Raw genomic sequence first — 21,445 nt, forward strand, 5'->3', positions numbered from 1 at the left:
GGCAAAACGAGTGACAAAAGAGACTGAAGTGATAGAGTGATAGATATGCAATTAGAAATACTGGTGTGCAAAAGAGCAGAAAAGGAAGACCCAGAGTCACCTCTGCTGCAAGAGGATACGTTTATTAGAGTTACCAGCCTCAGAAATTGCTGCCCAAATAAATGCTTCACAGAATTCAAGTAACAGACATCTCAATATCAACTGTTCAGAGGAGACTGTGTGAGTCAGGCCTTCGTGGTCAAATTACTGCAAAGAAACAACTACTACCAGGCTGTGTAAGGGCTATTTGACCAAGCAGGAGCTTGATGGAGTGCTGCATCAGATGACCTGGCCTCCACAATCACCCGACCTCTACCCAGCTAAGATGGTTTGGGATGAGTTGGACCGCAGAGGGAAGGAAAAGCAGCCAACAAGTGCTCAGCATATGTGGGAACTCTTTCCAAGACTGTTGGAAAATGATTCCAGGTGAAGCTGGTTGAGAAAATGCCACGCATGTGCAAATCTGTCATCAAGGCAAAGGGTGGCTACTTTGAAGAAGCTCAAATATATTTTGATTTGTTTTACACTGTTATTACATGATTGTGTTATTACATGATTGTGTTATTTCATAGTTTGACTTCACTATTATACTACAATCTAGGAAATAGTCAAATATAAATGAGTAGGTGTCCAAACTTTTGACTAGTACTGTACATAAATAAGGTATCAGTTTATTTAATACATTCGCAAACATTTCGAAAAAAAATAAAGATATTTTCGATTTGTCATTATGGGGTATTGTGTGAGGAAAAATATTTATTTAAATCCATTTTAGAATAAGGCTGTAACTTAAATTGTGGAAAAAGTCAGGGGGTCCGATTACTTTCCGAATGCACTCTGCGTATGGAATACACACACACACAAATATATGGGGGATTGGAAATGCAGACAATTACATTGATTGAAACCACAATATTGAAGCTCCCCCAAACAATGAGAAACCGTTTGTCTCATACCGCTGTCAGAAGCATTGGCCTAGCATTAATAGTGTGTATGTATCAAGTATTCACCTCCCCGTGGATTTCTTCACATTTTACAGTGTTACAAAGTGGGATTAAAATGCATTTGGCAACAATCTACACAAAATACTAATGTCAAAGTATTGGGGGGAAATCCACAATTTCTTTAAAAGTTATGAAAAATGAAAACACTAATACACCTTCATAAGAAAAGTATTCACCCCCTAGTCAGGACATGTTAGAAACACCTTTGGCAGCGATTACAGCTGTGTCTTTCTGGGTAAATCTCTAAAAGCTTTGCCGAACTGGAATGTGCAATATTCAAGCCTTGGCAAGATGTTGCGGGTCATTTAAAGACTAGCCATAGATTTTCAAGCAATTTATGTCCAAACAAAACTTGGCCACTCAGGAACATTCACGGTCTTCTTGGCAAGCAACTCAATTTGGCCTCGAGTTGTAGGTTACTGTCCTGCTGAAAGGGGAACTCCTCTCTCAGTGCCTGGTGTAAAGCAGACTGAAGCAGGTTTTCCTCTAGGATTTTGCCTGTGCTTAACATCCTGTTTATCCTGAAAAACTCATCTTTGACAACGTCAAGCATATCCATACCATGATGCAGCCATGCATGAAAATAAGGAGTCAGTTATGCGTCGTTTGCCCCAAACAAGGCTTTGCATTTAGGCCAAAAAGTAAATTATTGCAGTATAACAGTACCCTGTTGCATACATGCACGTTTTGGAATGTTAGTATTAGTATTATTCTTTTCACTCATTATTGTGAAGTAATTGAAGTGATCCTTCCGCAGCTCTCCCCCACCACAGCCATTTGACTTCGTAGCCTTTAAAAAAAATCCCCAGTGGCTTCATGGTGACATCCCTGAGCAGTTTCCTTCCTGTCCTGCAGCTCAGTTCAGGAGGACGACAATAATCCACAGGATAATTATTAACTTGAGCATGCTTAACTCTTGGTGTTAGGGGGCAGTATTTTCATTTTTGGAAAAAAAACATTCCCGTTTTGAACGGGATATTTTGTCAGGAAAATATGCTAGAATATGCATATAATTGACAGCTTTGGATAGAAAACACTTTAACGTTTCCAAAACTGTAAAGATTGTCTGAGTATAAAAGAAATGTTGCAGGCGAAAGCCTGAGAAAAATCCAATTTCAACTTCCTGCTACTCATGCCAGGAATAGAAGATATGCATATTATTAGTAGATTTGGATAGAAAACACTGAAGTTTCTAAAACTGTTTGAATCATGTCTGAGTATAACAGAACTTATGTAGCAGGCAAAACCCAGAGGACTAGCAGTTCAGAATTTATTTATTTTTGGTCTCTCTCTGTTCAGAGTTTATTGGCAAATTATATTTCTTCGGAAGCCGTTTTCAGTTCCTACCGCTTCCACTGGATGTCACCAGTCTTTGTAATTTGGTTGAGGTTATTCATTTGTGCAATGAAGAAGTAGGTAATCTAGGAGCAACGTAACACTGTTGAGTGCGCAAGACGTGAAAAGTAGCATATGGTTGGTTTTCTTCCTGTACTGAACACAGATAGACCCGTATACAATTTGATCGATTATTAATGTTTAAAAATACCTAAAGTTGTAGTACAAAAATAGTTTGAAATATTTTGGCAAAGTTTATAGGCAACTTTTAAATGTTTTGTAGTGATGTTGCAGCTGTTTTTTGGCAGCTGTTTTTTTCTGAATCAAACCAGTCAAATAAATGGACATTTGGATATATATGGATGGAATTAATCAAACAAAAAGGACCAATTGTGATGTTTATGGGACATATTGGAGTGCCAACAAAAGAAGCTCGTCAAAGGTAATGCATGTTTTATATGTTATTTCTGTGTTTTGTGTAGCGCCTGCAGGGTTGAAATATGCTACCTTCGTTTACTATTGTGCTGTCATCAGATAATAGCTTCCTATGCTTTCGTCAAAAAGCCTTTTTAAAATCTGACATGTTGGCTGGATTCACAACGAGTGTAGCTTTAAATCGAGGATCTTACATGTGATTTAATGAAAGTTTGATTTTTATATCATTTTTTTTTATTTGCCGCGCTGCATTTTCCCTGTTTTTTGCCCAAGTGGGACGCAAGCGTCCCCTATACCATAAGTTAAGACATTACGTTACCCATCTACCAAACCATTGCTAGCGGTCTTCAGCTAACCGGTCATCAGCTAACCTTTAGCTCGGAAAGCTCTCGCTAGTTCGAACAACGCGACTCTAACCAGAGCATAACGGACCTATTATTTTTTATCCCCGGATTCCCACCGCAAACGGAACATTTTCAGCTGGATTCTTCACAACTAGCTATCTAGCTAACCGCAACCCCGGATGATTACTCCTGGCTAGCGTTTCCACCCACTTAGCTTGAAGCTAGCCCAGCCAGAGCTCCTGTGCTACCACCGAAGCATACTCCTGGGCTACAATATCCGGACCCACGACCGGTCTATCGATGTCACCGCATGAAGAGGAATAAACAGACTCGCCCCATCGCGACGTCCCCCAAAGGCTAACTTTCTAGCCCTTGCTATCTCCTTGCTTGCTAATTCGGCCTGCTAACTGCTAGCTTGTTTTGCCCTGGTCTGTCAACTGCTACCTTGTTTAGCCCTGGCCAACTAACTGTTAGCTTGTTAGCACAGGCCTGCTAACCGTCTGAATCACCGCATCCCAAACACTCACTGGACCCATATTTACTTTCTATCCCTTTTCGATTTTTAATTTGTTTATACCTTCCGGTAACCTGCCTCACCCAATGTGATACGGAATCGCTATTATTTTTAATTTTTAGAACACGCTCAAGAACCTCCAGAAGCTAACTACGTACAAGCTATTGAGTCATTGTTAGCCACTGCTAGCGGCTTTTACCTTTTGCACAGCCAGACATTTTTTTTTTTATCTGGATAACACTCGCCAGTCCAGCTTCCCTGCCCCATCCACCTCTGCCCCCTGGACACTGATCACTTGGCTACATAGCTGATGCATGCTGGACTGTCCATTTAATCACGGTACTCCATTCTGCTTGTTTATGTTTTATCTGTCGGCCCCAGCCGCACTCAGGCTCTGTGTGTAGTTAATCCGACCCTCCCTGCCTAGTCAACGCCATTTTACCTGCTGTTGTTTTGCTAGCTGATTAGCTGTTGTTGTCCCACCTACTGGTTTAGCTAGCTCTCCCAATTCAACACCTGTGATTACTGTATGCCTCGCTGTATGTCTCTCTCAAATGTCAATATGCCTTGTATACTGTTTTTCAGGTTAGTTATCATTGTTTTAGTTTACAATGGAGCCCCTAGTTCCACTCTTCATACCCCTGATACCTCCTTTGTCCCACCTCCCACACATGCGGTGACCTCACCCATTACAACCAGCATGTCCAGAGATACAACCTCTCTCATCATCACCCAGTGCCTGGGCTTACCTCCGCTGTACCCGCACCCCACCATACCCCTGTCTGCGCATTATGCCCTGAATATATTCTACCATGCCCAGAAATCTGCTTCTTTTATTCTCTGTCCCCAATGCTCTAGGCGACCAATTTTGATAGCCTTTAGCCACACCCTCATACTACTCCGCCTCTGTTCCGCGGGTGATGTGGAGGTAAACCCAGGCCCTGCATGTCCCCAGGCACCCTCATTTGTTGACTTCTGTGATCAAAAAAGCCTTGGTTTCATGCATGTCAACATCAGAAGCCTCCTCCCTAAGTTTGTTTTACTCACTGCTTTAGCACACTCTGCTAACCCTGATGTCCTTGCCGTGTCTGAATCCTGGCTCAGGAAGGCCACCAAAAATTCTGAGATTTCCATACCCAACTATCTCCCTCACCAACTTCAAACATCTGCTATCTGAGCAGCTAACCGATCGCTGCAGCTGTACATAGTCTATCGGTAAATAGTCCACCCATTCTTACCTACCTCATCCCCATACTGTTTTTATTTATTTACTTTTCTGCTCTTTTGCACACCAATATCTCTACCTGTACATGACCATCTGATCATTTATCACTCCAGTGTTAATCTGCAAAATTGTAATTATTCGCCTACCTCATGCCTTTTGCACACAATGTATATAGACTCCCATTTTTTTCCTACTGTGTTATTGACTTGTTAATTGTTTACTCCATGTGTAACTCTGTGTTGTCTGTTCACACTGCTATGCTTTATCTTAGCCAGGTCGCAGTTGCAAATGAGAACTTGTTCTCAACTAGCCTACCTGGTTAAATAAAGGTGAAATAAAAAATATTGATTATCTGAGGTCAGCGTCCCACAACAGCATATTATCCAAACAAGGGTCACAAAATCCCAAATAGCGATAAAATAAGTCACTTACCTTTGAAGATCTTCCTCTGATCGCAATCACAAGAATCCCAGGAACACAATGAATGGTTGTTTTGTTTGGTAAATTGGATAAATTGGAGCAAACCATTTTTAATAGGAATGGAAAAGAATGCAGCGCACGCCCTCGGTCCCATGCTCAATTAGACTAGTTTTGCCATAGGACTTTCTGAGGATAAACAACTATTCCCCTTTGGTTTTTCAGAATACAAGCCTGAAACCATGTATAAAGACTGGACATATAGTGGAAGCCATAGGAACTGCAATTTGGGAGGCGGAAGTCTTTGGTTTCAATAACTTCAACTTGGAATTGGCTGGCAGGTCATTTCTGTTATACTCACAGACATAATTATAACAGTTTTAGAAACTTGTGTTTTCTACCCAATACTACCATATATATGCAAATCCTAGCTTCTGGGCCTGAGTAACAGGTAGTTTACTTTGGACCTCAGTCATACAAAATTCCAAATACTTCCCTCTCCCTAACAAGTTTCACACTCAATACTTGACTGAGGGAGCTTACAGATGTCTATGGGGGACAGAGGAAGGGGAAGTCATTCATTTCAAACAGAGCGAGTCCATGTAACCTGATTTGTCACCACATTTTAATTTAGGATTGCCTAAAGGGGTGAATACTTATGCAAAAATTATATTTTACTGTGTGTGTGTACCAACCTGTCTGTTGTACGCATCCTCGTTCTCCATCCACATGTACTCAGCGAAGGGATCGTCTCCTCCCTGTTCACCCTCTCCTGCATGGCCATTGGCTACAGCCTCCATGCCTTCCTTCCCCGGCGCCCTGCCCCCCGGCGTCTTCGCTACCTCAGGACCACTCATCTCTGACGGCTCTGATTGGGCGGGATAGATAGATTAATGTTGTGTTTTTTTGCTGGCTACTCACTAGCATGTGGGCTTGTGCTTGAGAGATTGTTTATGACTTAACCTTCGCCTCCCCCATTGAAGAGTTGCAGCGGTGAGACAAGATCATAATTTGGAGAAAGAAAAAAGGTAAAATACATTAAAAAATGATATACGCCTATGGGCTAGGCTACATGAGATGTTTGACTGATTTTAAAAAGTTTTTAAAAAGCATGCGCTGTTGCTTGCCAACAGTGGGCATCATTCACAAGTTAATATTGTTACCCATCAGACTACTCAAATTTAATATGGTCTTTATATACTAAATAATGTGTGAACTTAGTTGATTTAGAATGGACCGTTATCATGCACCTGTCTCGGAACAGGGGTGTAGGGGAAAACAATATGTAATCTATGCACTTAAATGGCGAACGGATGACGCTTTTCCCGTGGTTCATTTTCATGCCAGCCTGGTAGGCTATATTGCTGTTTCAAAGAACTTTATATTAGGAAAGTTAACAAATAAGTAGGCCAAGCCTATAGAAAGCTGATGGGACCTGCTTTTTAATAGGCGATCAAAACACTTCTCACACAAATCCATAGCCCATAGAAATGTTGCAGAACATGAGCTCATTAAGCGTTTGATTTGATTTTCAAAACATTGATGTCAGAGTGATTAGAGGGACAATAGTGCTGAGTACAAGGCAGTTAGCAAGTTTGGTAGTCCACTAATGACCATCGGCAGCATCAGAGCTCAGAGAAGCCTAGTTATAGTGATTAAATGGTCACATAGAATTAGACTGCGGCCATGACTCATTACCGCCACACAGGCGGTCACACGTTCACCGTAACAGCCCTGGGCATGCCCTTTGCTTCGCTGCAGTTGATAACCACTGGAGTAGAGTCTTGTCAGTTTTTTCTTGTAGGCCTAGATGTTGGTGTGTGTGATAAAAGAGCCAGGCCATCGGCGAAGCCAAGGTCCCGCCTGATCTTCTGTTCACAGGATGACCTAGTCTATTGCCAGGTTGAAGAGTAAGGCAGATAACACAAAACCTTGACGAACTCGAAACTTCACAGCAAAGCTTGTGTTGTTTGTTCCCAGTGTGCATGAAAAGTCAATGTAGAGCTGTTTTATGATTTTAACATGTCTAGATTCCATCTGCAACACAGATTGCATCCGCTACAAGACCATGGTGCTTGCCTACGGAGCTGTGAGGGGAACGGCACCTCAGTACCTCCAGGCTCTGATCAGGCCCTACACCCAAACAAGGGCACTGCGTTCATCCACCTCTGGCCTGCTCGCCTCCCTACCACTGAGGAAGTACAGTTCCCGCTCAGCCCAGTCAAAACTGTTCGCTGCTCTGGCCCCCAATGGTGGAACAAACTCCCCACGACGCCAGGACAGCGGAGTCAATCACCACCTTCCGGAGACACCTGAAACCCCACCTCTTTAAGGAATACCTAGGATAGGATAAAGTAATCCTTCTCACTCCCCCCACTTAAAAGATTTAGATGCACTATTGTAAAGTGGCTGTTCCACTGGATGTCATAAGGTGAATGCACCAATTTGTAAGTCGCTCTGGATAAGAGCGTCTGCTAAATGACTTAAATGTAAATGTAATGTAAGTAAATGAAGCTGGTGTGTGTGTGTTCAAAAAAAATAAAGGGGACACTTAAACAACACAATGTAACTCCAAGTCAATCACACTTCTGTGAAATCAAACTGTCCACTTAGGAAGCAACACCGATTGACAATAAATTTCAGATGCTGTTGTGCAAATGGAATAGACAACAGGTGGAAATGATAGGCAATTAGCAATACACCCCCAATAAAGGAGTGGTTCTGCAGGTGGTGACCACAGACCACTTCTCAGCTTCCTGGCTGATGTTTTGGTCACTTTTGAATGCTGGCGGCGCTTTCACTCTAGTGGCTCAGGTAGTGCAACTCATCCAGGATGGCACATCAATGCAAGCTGTGGCAAGAAGGTTTCCTGTGTCTGTCAGCGTAGTGTCCAGAGCATGGAGGCACTACCAGGAGACAGGCCAGTACATCAGGAGACGTGGAGGCCGTAGGAGGGCAACAACCCAGCAGCAGGACCGCTACCTCCGCCTTTGTGCAAGGAGGAGCACTGCCAGAGCCCTGCAAAATGACCTCCAGCAGGCCACAAATGTGCATGTTTCTGTATGAGGGCCCGACATCCACAGGTGGGGGTTGTGCTTACAGCCCAACACCGTGCAGGACGTTTGGCACTTGCCAGAGAACACCAAGATTGGCAAATTCGCCACTGGCGCCCTGTGCTATTCACAGATGAAACAGGTTCACACTGAACACATGTGACAGACGTGACAGAGTCTGGAGACACCGTGGAGAACATTCCGCTGCCTGCCCCATCCTCCTCCAGCATGACTAGTTTGGCGGTGGGTCAGTCATGGTGTGGGGAAGCATTTCTTTGGGGGGCTGTGAGCCCTCCATGTGCTCGCCAGAGGTAGCCTGACTGCCATTAGGTACCGAGATGAGATCCTCAGACCCCTTGTGAGACCATATGCTGGTGCGGTTGGCCCTGGGTTAATCCTAATGCAAGACAATGCTAGACCTCATGTGGCTGGAGTGTGTCAGCAGTTCCTGCAAGAGGAAGGCATTGATGCTATGGACTGGCCCGCCCATTCCCCAGACCTGAATCCAATTGAGCACATCTGGGACATCATGTCGCTCCATCCACCACAGGCTGTCCAGGAGTTGGCGGATGCTTTAGTCCAGGTCTGGGAGGAGACCATCTGCCACCTCATCAGGAGCATGCCCAGGCATTGTATGGAGGTCATACAGGCACGTGGAGGCCACACACACTACTGAGCCTCATTTTGACTTGTTAAGGACATTACATCAATGTTGGATCAGCCTGTAGTGTGGTTTTCCACTTTAATTTTGAGTGTCACTCCAAATCCAGACCTCCATGGGTTGATACATTTGATTTCCATTGATAATTTGTGTGATTTTGTTGTCAGCATATTCAACTATGTAAAGAAAAAAGTATTTAATAAGAATATTTCATTCATTCAGATCTAGGATGTGTTATTTTAGTGTTCCCTTTATTTTTTTGAGCAGTGTATATAAAAGAGGCAGTTGTAGCTATACAGAGATCTGGCGTGCTACAGTAGCTAGGCTACTCAGCTACAACACGGGCAAGATTATATGCTAGTCATGACACCCACCCAAAGTTTGCTTGGTGATGTTGAATACATCAACATCAGTCCTAATAGACGGTTACATTTTCAGTTCTCGTGACTTAGTAATATCATGCTAATGAACTGTAGGACAATGAGCTAGAGCTAGCTAACAAATAAAACCACGTGTTGTATTTATTTTACAATCCACAATGCCAGGATTACACCTGTAGGTTGCTACTGGCTTTCGATCTGATTATCCTTAATTTTTTACTAGTCTGGTGTATTCATTAGGATAACAGTTTACGATTTAAGAACCAACACTTCAGGTTTCTATTGGACAAATGTATTTAGAACCCTGCCCAATCGGCGGAATTAATACACCACGGGTTCTTTCTTCTGCATTGTGAAATGCTTAATTCTCGACTAAGACTTTCGCTAAATCTTCTAAATTCGTGGTGGTGGATTAAATGCTAGTTTATAATAGACCAGTGTCACAGCTTGTCAAAAAGGCTAGTTAGCTAACATCAATGTTGGTTACAACACACAGGACCTGTGCATTAAGTTATAACATAACAATAGTTACATGACATTAGCGAACTGTTAATTAAAATAGAGGATTTAGCTAGGTAATACTAACGGGCAACAAACACCATGACCATGCGACCATCACCACGGATGGGCCTACAAGGAAAACATAACGGAACGCTAGCTAAAGGAGTTACCTAGCTAGCTAAATTTCACAAAACATCGACAGTGAACATGTTTTGGAAAATGGAACAGCAATATTAAATTATATAACTCCACAAAGCAATGTAACAATGAGTCGGATTCCATTCACATGGCACAATGGATTGATGCGTCAGAGACGCAACTAGTTATGAAAACTAGCATGGCTAGTTAAGTGAATTGGATTTTAGAAAGGAATCCGTTCAAAACGCAAGACTCAGCGTTCAAGTGCGTGGCTGTGAACTCCATGTAATAACTGACCGTGGGTGTTCGAAAGTAGTACCTGGCATATCGTGCTTTCGCGTTACTTCAAGCAGACAAATTAACTTATTTCCAATAACACACTTTCCTGGCGAGGCTAGCTAAACGACATTAAGAAACACCGTGGTCTGTATGCTTGAACAAACATCAAACACGCGCCCCCTCCAGTCTTTCACCAAAAACACACGCGCGTGTAGCGGAGTGGTACGAAAAGGTAAGTCTATGGGCTTTATTTGTTGAATATTGGAATAGAAACAAAAGTATACCAGCCTGTTACTAAACAGTTGTTGCTTGTGACACAGTAGATAGCTCTAGTTCAAAGCAATGCTAGTATTAAAAAAAAGAACACTTTGTTGGCTAGCAGAGTAAACAACGTTATGTTAGCTAAGCTAACGGACAATGCAAAGTGTGTTTTCTGAAAATCACTAACGTTATATCCTTTATAGTTACCTACTTAGCTTTGTTTTGATATTCAACTGTCAAGCAAAACGAACAATACGAGCATTCTGAATAAAAATAAACAGGCACAGCAATTAACTTAGCGACTTACCAATAAACTACTCACCAACCAAATTGAGATGTGATAAACAAAACCCGTCCTAAAAACTAAACAACGGCGGCGTCTCCTATCTTCCCGGAAATGCGAAAGAACCACACCACAAGACAATATAATACATCCGTTTTAAGCCTCGTAAAATATGCGTCTTTGTCAGTTTTCTCCCATTATTGTCCATAGAGAAACTCGAAAATCACGATTTGTGCCACAAAGGCGAGCCAGGAAAACGGTCACGTGGTACCGATTGTCCAACTGTATACTCAGAACCTTCGATAAGCCCCGCCTCCTTTGTTACTGTTGCAACCTCAGACAACATTTTCCTGGGAAGCTCAATTTCCATAGCCTTGGGAAGTAGGGGTGCTGACAGGGTTGGGTTTGTAAATTGTAATCAGTAACGTACCTTTTGGATTACCCCAAACTCGGTAACGTAATCTGATTACATTACGTTACTTTTAAATTACTTTCCCCCTTAAGAGGCATTAGAAGAAGACATCGATGTATGTTACAAATTGAACAACATCTATTGCAGGATAAATCAACGTTAAAGTTTACATAGCTGGCCATATATGGATGTTACATTTTACTTTATGGGTTGGTTTTGTAGGCTTCTTTTTGTAGACCCAATTGCTTTCTACTACATATAATAATACGATTAAATTATATATTTACATTAGAAACCAAAGTCGATCAGAATTCCAGTCATTCCAATTCATGTTATACCCCTTGATCTTCAAGAATAGGACTTGGAAATATGGAAGTATAGATTAACCAAATTGTTTTACCTGAGCATGACCCCAAAACTAAGGACTTATTAGCCAGCCCTACTCTACTCAAATTGACTCATTGATTGAAGTTGAAAAATAAATGCTGCGCTCATGGAATGGCATGCTTTGAGCACTACTGAAAAGTGCTATTTACATGTGAAAAATGAATGCCATATGCTGCATTTGCTACAAGCCTATTGTTTACCTTTTAGTTGGTGACACTTTGATGTCTTGCTAATATGCAGCTGTTTAAAGGGCAAATCCATGAAACAATAATAAAACGGTTGTCCCAACTCTGTTTTGGTAAAAAGCTGAGGGATGTGCCTGGAGAAATGTAACCACTCTCAGATTAATAGACAGAGCTATGGATGTAAGGACTGCGTCATAACATGGTTAACCCAACATTTTTTACATCCATGATATAAAAATTGTTGTGTTAACCATGTTATGACGCTATACAGTGTTTGTTTACATTTACAATATTTGCGAACATTGGAGTAAAACAAGCTTATATTTTGGGTTCTCATGGAGTGTGACAGTTGAACTAAGCTCATGAGGCATTTATAAGTTATATTCTTCAAGAATCAATCGATATATATATATATATATATATATATATATATATATATATATATATATACTACCGTTCAAAAGATTGCGGTCAGATAGAAATGTCCTTGTTTTCAATGAAAACATACATGAACTGAGTTGCAAATTGAATAGGAAATATAGTCAAGACGTTGACAAGGTTATAAATAAGGATTTTTAATTGAAATAATAATTGTGTCCTTCAAACTTTGCTTTCGTCAAAGAATCCTCCATTTGCAACAATTACAGCCTTGCAGACCTTTGGTATTCTAGTTGTCAATTTGTTGAAGTAATCTTAAGAGATTTCACCCATGCTTCCGGAAGCACCTCCCATAAATTGGATTTGATTGATGGACACTTCTTACGTACCATACGGTCAAGCTGCTCCCACAAATAAAATAAATCAAATGTATTTATATAGCCCTTCTTACATCAGCTGATATCTCAAAGTGCTGTACAGAAACCCAGCCTAAAACCCCAAACAGCAAGCAAAGCAGGTGTAGAAGCACGATGGCTAAGAAAAAACTCCCAAGAAAGGCCAAAACCTAGGAAGAAACCTAGAGAGGAATCAGGCTATGAGGCGTGGCCAGTCCTCTTCTGGCTGTGCCGGGTGGAGATTATAACAGAACATGGCCAAGATGTTCAAATGTTCATAAATGACCAGCATGGTCAAATAATAATAATCACAGTAGTTGTCGAGGGTGCAGCAAGTCAGCACCTCAGGAGTAAATGTCAGTTGGCTTTTCATAGCCGATCATTAAGAGTATCTCTACTGCTCCTGCTGTCTCTAGAGAGTTGAAAACAGCAGGTCTGGGACAGGTAGCACATCCGGTGAACAGGTCGGGGTTCCATAGCCGCAGGCAGAACAGTTGAAACTGGAGCAGCAGCACGGCCAGGTGGACTGGGGACAGCAAGGAGTCATCATGCCAGGTAGTCCTGAGGCATGGTCCAAGGGCTCAGGTCCTCCGAGAGTGAGAATTAGAGAGAGTATACTACAATTCATACAGGACACCGGATAAGACAGGAGAAGTACTCCAGATGTAACAAACTGACCCTAGCCCCCCGACACAAACGACTGCAGCATAAATACTGGAGGCTGAGACAGGAGGGGTCAGGAGACACTGTGGCCCCATCCGAAGATGGGCCACAGCTCAATAGGCTTGAGATCCAGTGACTGTACTGGCCACTCCATTATAGACAGAATGCCAGCTGACTAGTTCTTCCTTAAATAGTTATTGCATAGTTTGGTGCTGTGCTTTGGATCATTCTCCTGTTTGTAGGAGGAAATTGGCTCCAATTAAGCGCTGTCCACAGGGTATGGTATGGTGTTGCAAAATGGAGTGATAGCCTTCCTTCTTCAAGATCCCTTTTACCATGTACAAATGTAGGAAAAGGAAACCGCACACTACTCTTGGTCGTATCACTGATCTTTAATAAGCTTATGTATCGGCCTCACAGCCTTCATCAGAGCTTTTGACGAAGGCCGTGAGGCCGATACGTAAGCTTATTAAAGATCAGTGATACTACCAAGAGCAGTGTGCGGCTTCCGTTTTCCTTCATCATGTTCAGTTGTTGCCATGCACCTACAAATAAGATTGCTCAGATGTGTGAGTGCCTTTTGGACCCTGTACAAATGTCCCACTTCACCACCACCAAAGCACCCCCAGACCATCACATTGCAACTACCATGCTTGACAGATGGTGTCAAGCACTCCTCCAGCATCTTTTCATTTTTTCTGTGTCTCACGAATGTTCTTCTTTGTGATCCGAACACCTCAAACTTAGATTTGTCTGTCCATAACACTTTTTTCTAATCTTCCTCTGTCCCATCTCGGTGTTCTTTTGCCCATCTTAATCTTTTCTTTTTATTGGCCAGTCTGAGATATGGCTTTTTCTTTGCAACTCTGCCTAGAAGGTCAGCATCCCGGAGTCGCCTCTTCACTGTTGACGTTGAGACCTCTGTTTTGCAGGTACTATTTAATGAAGCTGCCAGTTGAGGACTTGTGAGGCGTCTGTTTCTCAAACTAGACACTCTAATGTACTTGTCCTCTTGCTCAGTTGTGCATCGGGGCCTCCCACTTCTCTTTATATTCTGGTTAGAGCCCGTTTGCGCTGTTCTGTGAAGGGAATGGTACACAGCGTTGTACGAGATCTTAAGTTTCATGGCAATTTCTCGCACGGTTTAGCCTTCATTTCTTAGAACAAGAATAGACTGATGGGAGGCCGAGCAGTTGCCATACCAGGCAGGGATGCAACCTGTCAGGATGCTCTCAATGGTGCAGCTGTAAACCCTTTTGAGGATCTGAGGACCCATGCCAAATCTTTTCAGTCTCCTGGGGGGGGTAGCTTTTGTTGTACCCTCTTCATGTCTGTCTTGGTGTACTTGGACCATGTTAGTTTGTTGGTGATGTGTTCGCCAAGGAACTTGAAGATCTCAACCAGCTTCACTACAGCCCTGTCGATGAGAATGGGGGCGTGCTCGGTTCTCCTTTTACTGTAGTTCACAATCATCTCCTTTGTCTTGATCACGTTGAGGGAGGGGTTGTTGTCCTTGCACCACACGGTCAGGTCTCTGACCTCCTCCCTATAGGCATTTACATACATTTACATTTAAGTCATTTAGCAGACACTCTTATCCAGAGCGACTTACAAATTGGTGCATTCACCTTATGACATCCAGTGGAACAGCCACTTTACAATAGTGCATCTAAATCTTCTAAGGGGGGTGAGAAGGATTAATTTATCCTATCCTAGGTATTCCTTAAAGAGGTGGGGTTTCAGGTGTCTCCGGAAGGTGGTGATTGACTCCGCTGTCCTGGCGTCGTGAGGGAGTGTGTTCCACCATTGGGGAGCCAGAGCAGCGAACAGTTTTGACTGGGCTGAGCGGGAACTGTACTTCCTCAGTGGTAGGGAGGCGAGCAGGCCGGAGGTGGATGAACGCAGTGCCCTTGTTTGGGTGTAGGGCCTGATCAGAGCCTGGAGGTACTGAGGTGCCGTTCCCCTCACAGCTCCGTAGGCAAGCACCATGGTCTTGTATAGGCTGTCTCATTGTTGTTGGTGATCAGGCCTACCACTGTTGTGTCATTGGCAGACTTAATGATGGTGTTGGATGCGTGCCTGGCCGTGCAGTCATGAGTGAACAAGGAGTATAGGAGGGGACTGAGCACACACCCCTGATGGGCCACAGTGTTGAGGAGCAGCGTGGTGGATTGTTACCTACCCTTACCACCTGGGGGCGGCCCGTCAGGAAGACCAGGATCCAGTTGCAGAGGGAGGTGTTTAGTCCCAGGGTCCTTAGCTTATTGGTGAGCTTTGAGGGCACTATGGTGTTGAACGCTGAGCTGTAGTCAATGAATAGCATTCTCACATAGGTGTTCCTTTTGTCCATGTGTGAAAGGGCAGTGTGGAGTGCAATAGAGATGGCATCATCTGTGGATCTGTCGGGGCGGTATGCAAATTGGAGTAGGTCTAGGGTTTCTGGGATAATGGTGTTGATTTGAGCCACGACCAGTCTTTCAAAGCATTTCATGGCTACAGATGTGAGTGCTACGGGTCTGTCGTCATTTAGGCAGGTTACCTTGATGTTATTGGGAACAGGGACTATGGTGGTCTGCTTGAAACATGTTGGTATTACAGACTCAGACAGGGAGAGGTTGAAAATGTCAGTGAAGACACTTGACAGTTGGTCAGCGCATGCTCGGAGTACAGGTCCTGGTAATCCGTCTGGCCCTGCTGCCCTGTGAATGTTGACTTGTTTAAAGGTCTTACTCGCATCGGCTGCGGAGAGCGTGATCACACAGTCGTCCGGAATAGTTGATGCTCTAATGCATGTTTCAGTGTTACTTGAATCGACGCGAGCATAGAAGTTTTTTAGCTCGTCTGGTAGGTTCGTGTCACTGGGCAGCTCTCAGCTGTGCTTCCCTTTGTAGTCTTTGCCTGTTTTATGGTTCGTCGGATGGCATAGCGAGATTTCTTATAATCTTCCGCTCCTTGAAAGCGGCAGCTCTACCCTTTAGCTCAGTGTGAATGTTGCCTGTCATCCATTTTCTTCTGGTTGGGGTATGTACGTACAGTCACTGTGGGGCCAACGTCATCGATGCACTTTTTGATGAAGCCAGTGACTATTGTGGTGTATTCCTCAATGCCATCGGAAGATTCCCGGAACAAACAATCCACTTTTTTATAGACTGAGTCACTGGTGCTTCCTGCTTTAATTTTTGCTTGTAAGCAGGAATCAGGAGGATAGAATTATGGTCAGATTTGCCAAATGGAGGGCGAGGGAGAGCTTTGTACACGTCTCTGTGTGTGGAGTAAATTAAGAGTTTTTTCCCTCTGGTTGCACATTTAACATGCTGATAGAAATTAGGTAAAACAGAATTAAGTTTCCCTGGATTAAAGTCCCAGCCCACTTGGAGTGCTGCCTCTGGATGAGCATTTTCCTGTTTGCTTATGGTGGTATACAGCTCATTGAGTGCGGTTTTAATTCCAGCATCGGTCTGTGGTGGTATGTAGACAGCTATGGAAAATACAGATGAAAACTCTCAAGATAGATAGTGTGGTCTACAGCTTATCATGAGATACTCTACCTCAGGCAAGCAAAACCTTGAGACTTCCTTAGATATCATGCACCAGCTGTTGTTTACAAATATACATAGGCCCCCGCCCCATGTCTTACCAGAGGCTGCTGTTCTATCCTGCCGATAGAGTGTATAACCCACCAGCTGTATGTTATTAATGTTGTAGTTCAGCCACGACTCTGTGAAACAGAAGATATTACAGTTTTAATGTCCCGTTGGTAGTATATACGTGCTTTCAGTTCGTCCCATTTATTTTCCAGCTAATGAACGTTGGCTAACAGTACAGACGGCAAAGGCAGATTAGCCACTTGTCGCCTGAACCTCACAAAATCTCTGTTTCTTTCTCCAACGAATGACGGGGATGGGGGCCTGTTCGGGTGTTTGGAGTATATCCTACCTGTCCAACTCATTAAAGAAAAAATATTCATCCAATTCGATGTGAGTAATCGCTGTTCTGATGTCCAGAAGCTCTTTTCGGTCATAAGAGGTGGTAGCAGCAACATTATGTACAAAATAAGTTACAAACAATGCGAAAAAACAAACAAAATAGCATGGTTGGTTAAGAGCCAATAAAACGGCAGCCATCTTCTCCGGCGCCATCTTTCACATACTGTAGTTAAGAATGTAATACTAAGTGTATGGTGTGTAAAAAGCTTTTAGTAGCCCATGTGCCTCACCCTAATAATTTGGTCCTTTTCCCCCTCATAACTTAGTCTACCATTCTAACTTGGTGGTGCACATGTAGCCTATAACTGATTTTAGATGAAGGTCATCATCGAATATTGTATGAGCATTTATTGTCTGCTTATATGCCCCCTTTATTTATCCTAGTGTTCGGACTTGGTGTACAGGGAGAATACTGTAAGAACAGCCTATGTTAATGTACATTTCAAAAGTGCTGAACAAATAGTTATATTAACTATGTCCGTCTTAGCTCGTTCATTAATGTCTTAATCAAAATTACTGCATTGCCTCTTATCTCTTATCCGCTAATCATTCCCTTATTCCATAGTTTGTAGATCTCAATTATCAGTAGAAACCATATTTACTTCTTATGGCTGGGGGGGGGGCAGTATAGAGTAGCTTGGATGAATAAGTTGCCCAAAGTAAATGGCCTGCACCTCAGTCTCAGTTGCTAATATATGCATATTATTATTAGTACTGGATAGAAAACACTCTAAAGTTTCTAAAACTGTTTGAATGATGTCTGTGATTATAACATAACTCATATGGCAGGCAAAATCCTGAGTTGAAATCAAAACAGGAAGTGAGAAATCTGAGCTTTGTATGTATTCACCAGAGTCCCCAATGAAATCCCCTTGAGATATTAATGATGTTGCACTGCCTAGGGGTTCTACTATATGTCAACCAATAATAGAAATTTGAATGAGACTTCTATGGTGTTGAATGAGAGCATGGGACTGTCATTTGTTTTTTCAACAGGACAATGACCCCTACACACCTCCAGGCTATGTAAGAGATATTTCACTAAGAAGGAGAGTGATGGAGTGCTGCATCAGATGACCTGGCCTCCACAATCACCCAACCTTAACCCGATTGAGATGGTTTGGGATGAATTGGACCTCAGAGTGAAGGAAAAGCATTCCAGGTTAAGCTGGTTGAGAGAGTGCCAACAGTGTGCAAAGCTGTCATCAAGGCAAAGGGTGGCTACTTTGAAGAATCTTAAATATGAAATATATTTAGATTTGTTAACAATTTTTTGATTACTACATGATTCCATATGTGTTATTTCATAGTTTTGATTTCTTCACTACAATGTAGAAAATAGTGAAAATAAAGAAAACCCCTGGAACGTGTAGGTGTGTCCAAACTTTTGACTGGTACTGTATATATATTTACGCATTCAGTAATCTTAAAATTAAATGAGTCACTCAGAAAAACATCATGACTCTTGAGTCTGTAAAAAGAGTGATTTAAAAATAACGAATCGTTGGCGAACTGCACATCACTGCTGCATATTGAATGTTGAGATTACCTAAAGGCTAATATTTTTGGCAAATGGAGTGGGAAGGAGTGGAATGTTATCTAAAACAACCAACCTGTACCCAGACTTTAGCAAAGTCGATATAATACAGTGGTTGATGCAGTGTGGTAAGATAACTCCAACCGGAGAGACAGCGACCAAGCGTACATTGCAAAGAGCGCTTTGTAAACCATGCCCCAGTGGGCAGAGGCTTGTTGCTTGTTCACTGGGGCAGTTCTGTGTAGTTATGCTAATATATTTGAGACAAGTGTTTTGCAGTGAATTTTATCCATGACTTAAAACCTCCTGGAGTCGATTGACGCACCCATCCGTCACATGGTGATGTCATTTTGTATATTGAATATCTCCCTATGTGTTTATGCTAGAGACTTACCGTTGTGGCTGCAGCGTAATCTGCCAATATAAAGTTTGTGCCTTTTCCATAACACGGGGCTTGCTTGTGAAAGAGACCTTTTTGTACACATGAGAGGATCCGGACAACAAAATCACGTAATCGTCTGTAAAACCGGAACTGTGTGAGCTACAAACTAATATCTCATCAATATTTAAAGGGAAGACTCACAATCCACACATGCTTTTTAAAAAAAAACTTTTATTTAACTAGGCAAGTCAGTTAAGAGCAAATTCTTATTTTCAATGATGGCCTAGGAACAGTGGGTTAACTACCTGTTCAGGGGCAGAATGACAGATTTGTACCTTGTCAGCTCGGGGATTTGAACTTGCAACCTTTGATTACTAGTTCAACGCTCTAACCACTAGGCTACCCTGCCGCCCCTCTCCTGGTCCTGAAGGCCATCATTCTCCCCATTCCCCTGTACCTAAGCAGAGTGTTTCCCCCAGACAAAGCGACCAGCAAGAAGATAGAATGCATGATGTTTACGTTTGTCTGGGGGAGCCAGATGGAGCGACTCAAGCGCAGCACCATGTAAAAAGCAGGTGAGAACAGGGGGAAGGGGGTCCCAGACATCCATAACATCATTAGGGCAAAGGGACTATCCAACTTGGTCACCAACATCCACAAGACAGACAGGAAAGCCAGCTACTTCGAACAGTACCTTGCCACCCCCATCCTCAGAACCCTCAGACTCAGCACCATCGACCACACTGTGTCCTAACGGCTGGGCAGGCTGGGCAGGCATCCTGAAAGTACAAGGACATCATGGCCCACATCTGCTCCAAGAACACCATTGCCCACCTGAGAGCCAGATCAGCCGTACAACTAACAGCTATGGTTAAACGTCAAACACCACGGCATCACAAACAAACAGAAAGACGTCTCATGGATGGCTGTTCATGGTTGCCTCCCCATTATGGAATTAACGTATAGACGGCACATAGCACGTACAGAAAGCTGCCCCCACGGATGCACTGACACTGAAAATATCTATCACCTGTTTGTTGAGTGCACCATGGCCAGGCGGGTCTGGGCCTTGTTTGTTCCCTCGTTTCCACCAAACAGGTTGCTAACCCTACCTTGCTTGACGGCAGAGAATATTCTCAACAGTCCTCCCGGCGGATGTAGCACCACACAGCTCCGCCAGCAGTGGAGGATCATCGGCACTGTCAAGTAGGTCATGTGGGAGACAAGGAACATCAGGGTCTATCAACAACTAACCGTGGAACAAACAACCATGAGGAGGAGGATCACCCAGGGGGGACCAAACACCAGACCTGTGGGAGACGAGGAACATCAGGGTCTACCAGCCATGAGGAGGAGGATCACCCAGGTGATCCTCCTCATGTTTGTTCGTTCCACGGTTGGTTGTTGGTAGATCCTGATGCGTACCACAGGGGAGTACCATCACTTGTGGGCTACCTTGTGTGCCTGCTTGCTGCACAGGTTGTCCTTCTTCCCCTCTGCAGAAGTGCCTTGTAAAAAGTTAGTGTGCAATTTTGTTCCTTATTAATGCATTTGAGCCAAATCAGTTGTTTTGTGACAAGGTAGGGGTGGTGTACAGAAGATGGTCCTTTACCAAATAGGGCTAAGTTCATATTACGGCAAAAAACGCTCAAATAAGCGAAGAGAAATTAGAGTCCGTCGTCAGTCAATACGGACAATTTCAATAACTTTGGACATTTCTTCATGTGCAGTCGCAAAAATCTTCAAGCGCTATAATGAAACTGGCTCTCATGAGGACCGCCACAGGAAAGAAAGACCCATAGTTATCTCTGGTGCAGAGGATAAGTACATTAGAGTTACCAGCCTCAGAATTTGCAGCCCAAATAAATGCTTCAGAGTTCAAGTAACAGACATCAACATCAACTGTTCAGAGGAGACTGCGTGAATGGTCGAATTGCTGCGAAGAAACCACTACTAAAGGACACTACTAATAAGAGTAGACTTGCTTGGGCCAAGAAACACGAGCAATGGACATTAGACCAGTCGAAACACGGAGGTTGGAACCATAAATCTCTATGTGAGGCCTTGGAAAACCTCCCTGGTCTTTGTAGTTGAATCTGTGTTTGAAATTCACTGCTCAACTGAGGGACCTTACAGATCATTGTATGTGTGGGGTACAGAGATGAGGTAGTCATAAAAAGAATTATGTTAAACACTATTATTGCACACAGAGTCCATGCAACTTGTAAAGCACATTTTGACTCCTGAATTT

At 43.1% G+C, this 21,445-nt stretch overlaps 1 protein-coding gene across 7 annotated transcripts in view; it reads right to left on the reverse strand.

Annotated features, from left to right (window-relative positions):
* Positions 1-11,141, reverse strand: part of LOC118392238 (polyadenylate-binding protein-interacting protein 2B-like) — a 28,899-nt gene extending 17,758 nt beyond the window's left edge. For 5 of the 7 annotated variants that reach the window (XM_035784013.2, XM_035784014.2, XM_035784012.2 and 2 more), the window contains exons 1-2: positions 10,366-10,490; positions 6,009-6,181 (exon numbers count right to left, since the gene is read on the reverse strand). In XM_035784013.2, the coding sequence (XP_035639906.1) occupies positions 6,009-6,181; positions 10,366-10,372 (180 nt within the window). In that variant the 5' untranslated portion in view covers positions 10,373-10,490. Of the gene's footprint in view, positions 1-6,008; positions 6,182-10,365; positions 10,491-10,893 lie in introns of those variants that run through there. The other 2 variants (XM_052460038.1, XM_052460037.1) reach the window with 2 other exon arrangements.
* Between the last annotated feature and the right edge of the window lie 10,304 nt (positions 11,142-21,445).

This window comes from Oncorhynchus keta, chromosome 13 (assembly GCF_023373465.1).
Source record: "Oncorhynchus keta strain PuntledgeMale-10-30-2019 chromosome 13, Oket_V2, whole genome shotgun sequence".
NCBI classification, from domain to species: domain Eukaryota; kingdom Metazoa; phylum Chordata; class Actinopteri; order Salmoniformes; family Salmonidae; genus Oncorhynchus; species Oncorhynchus keta.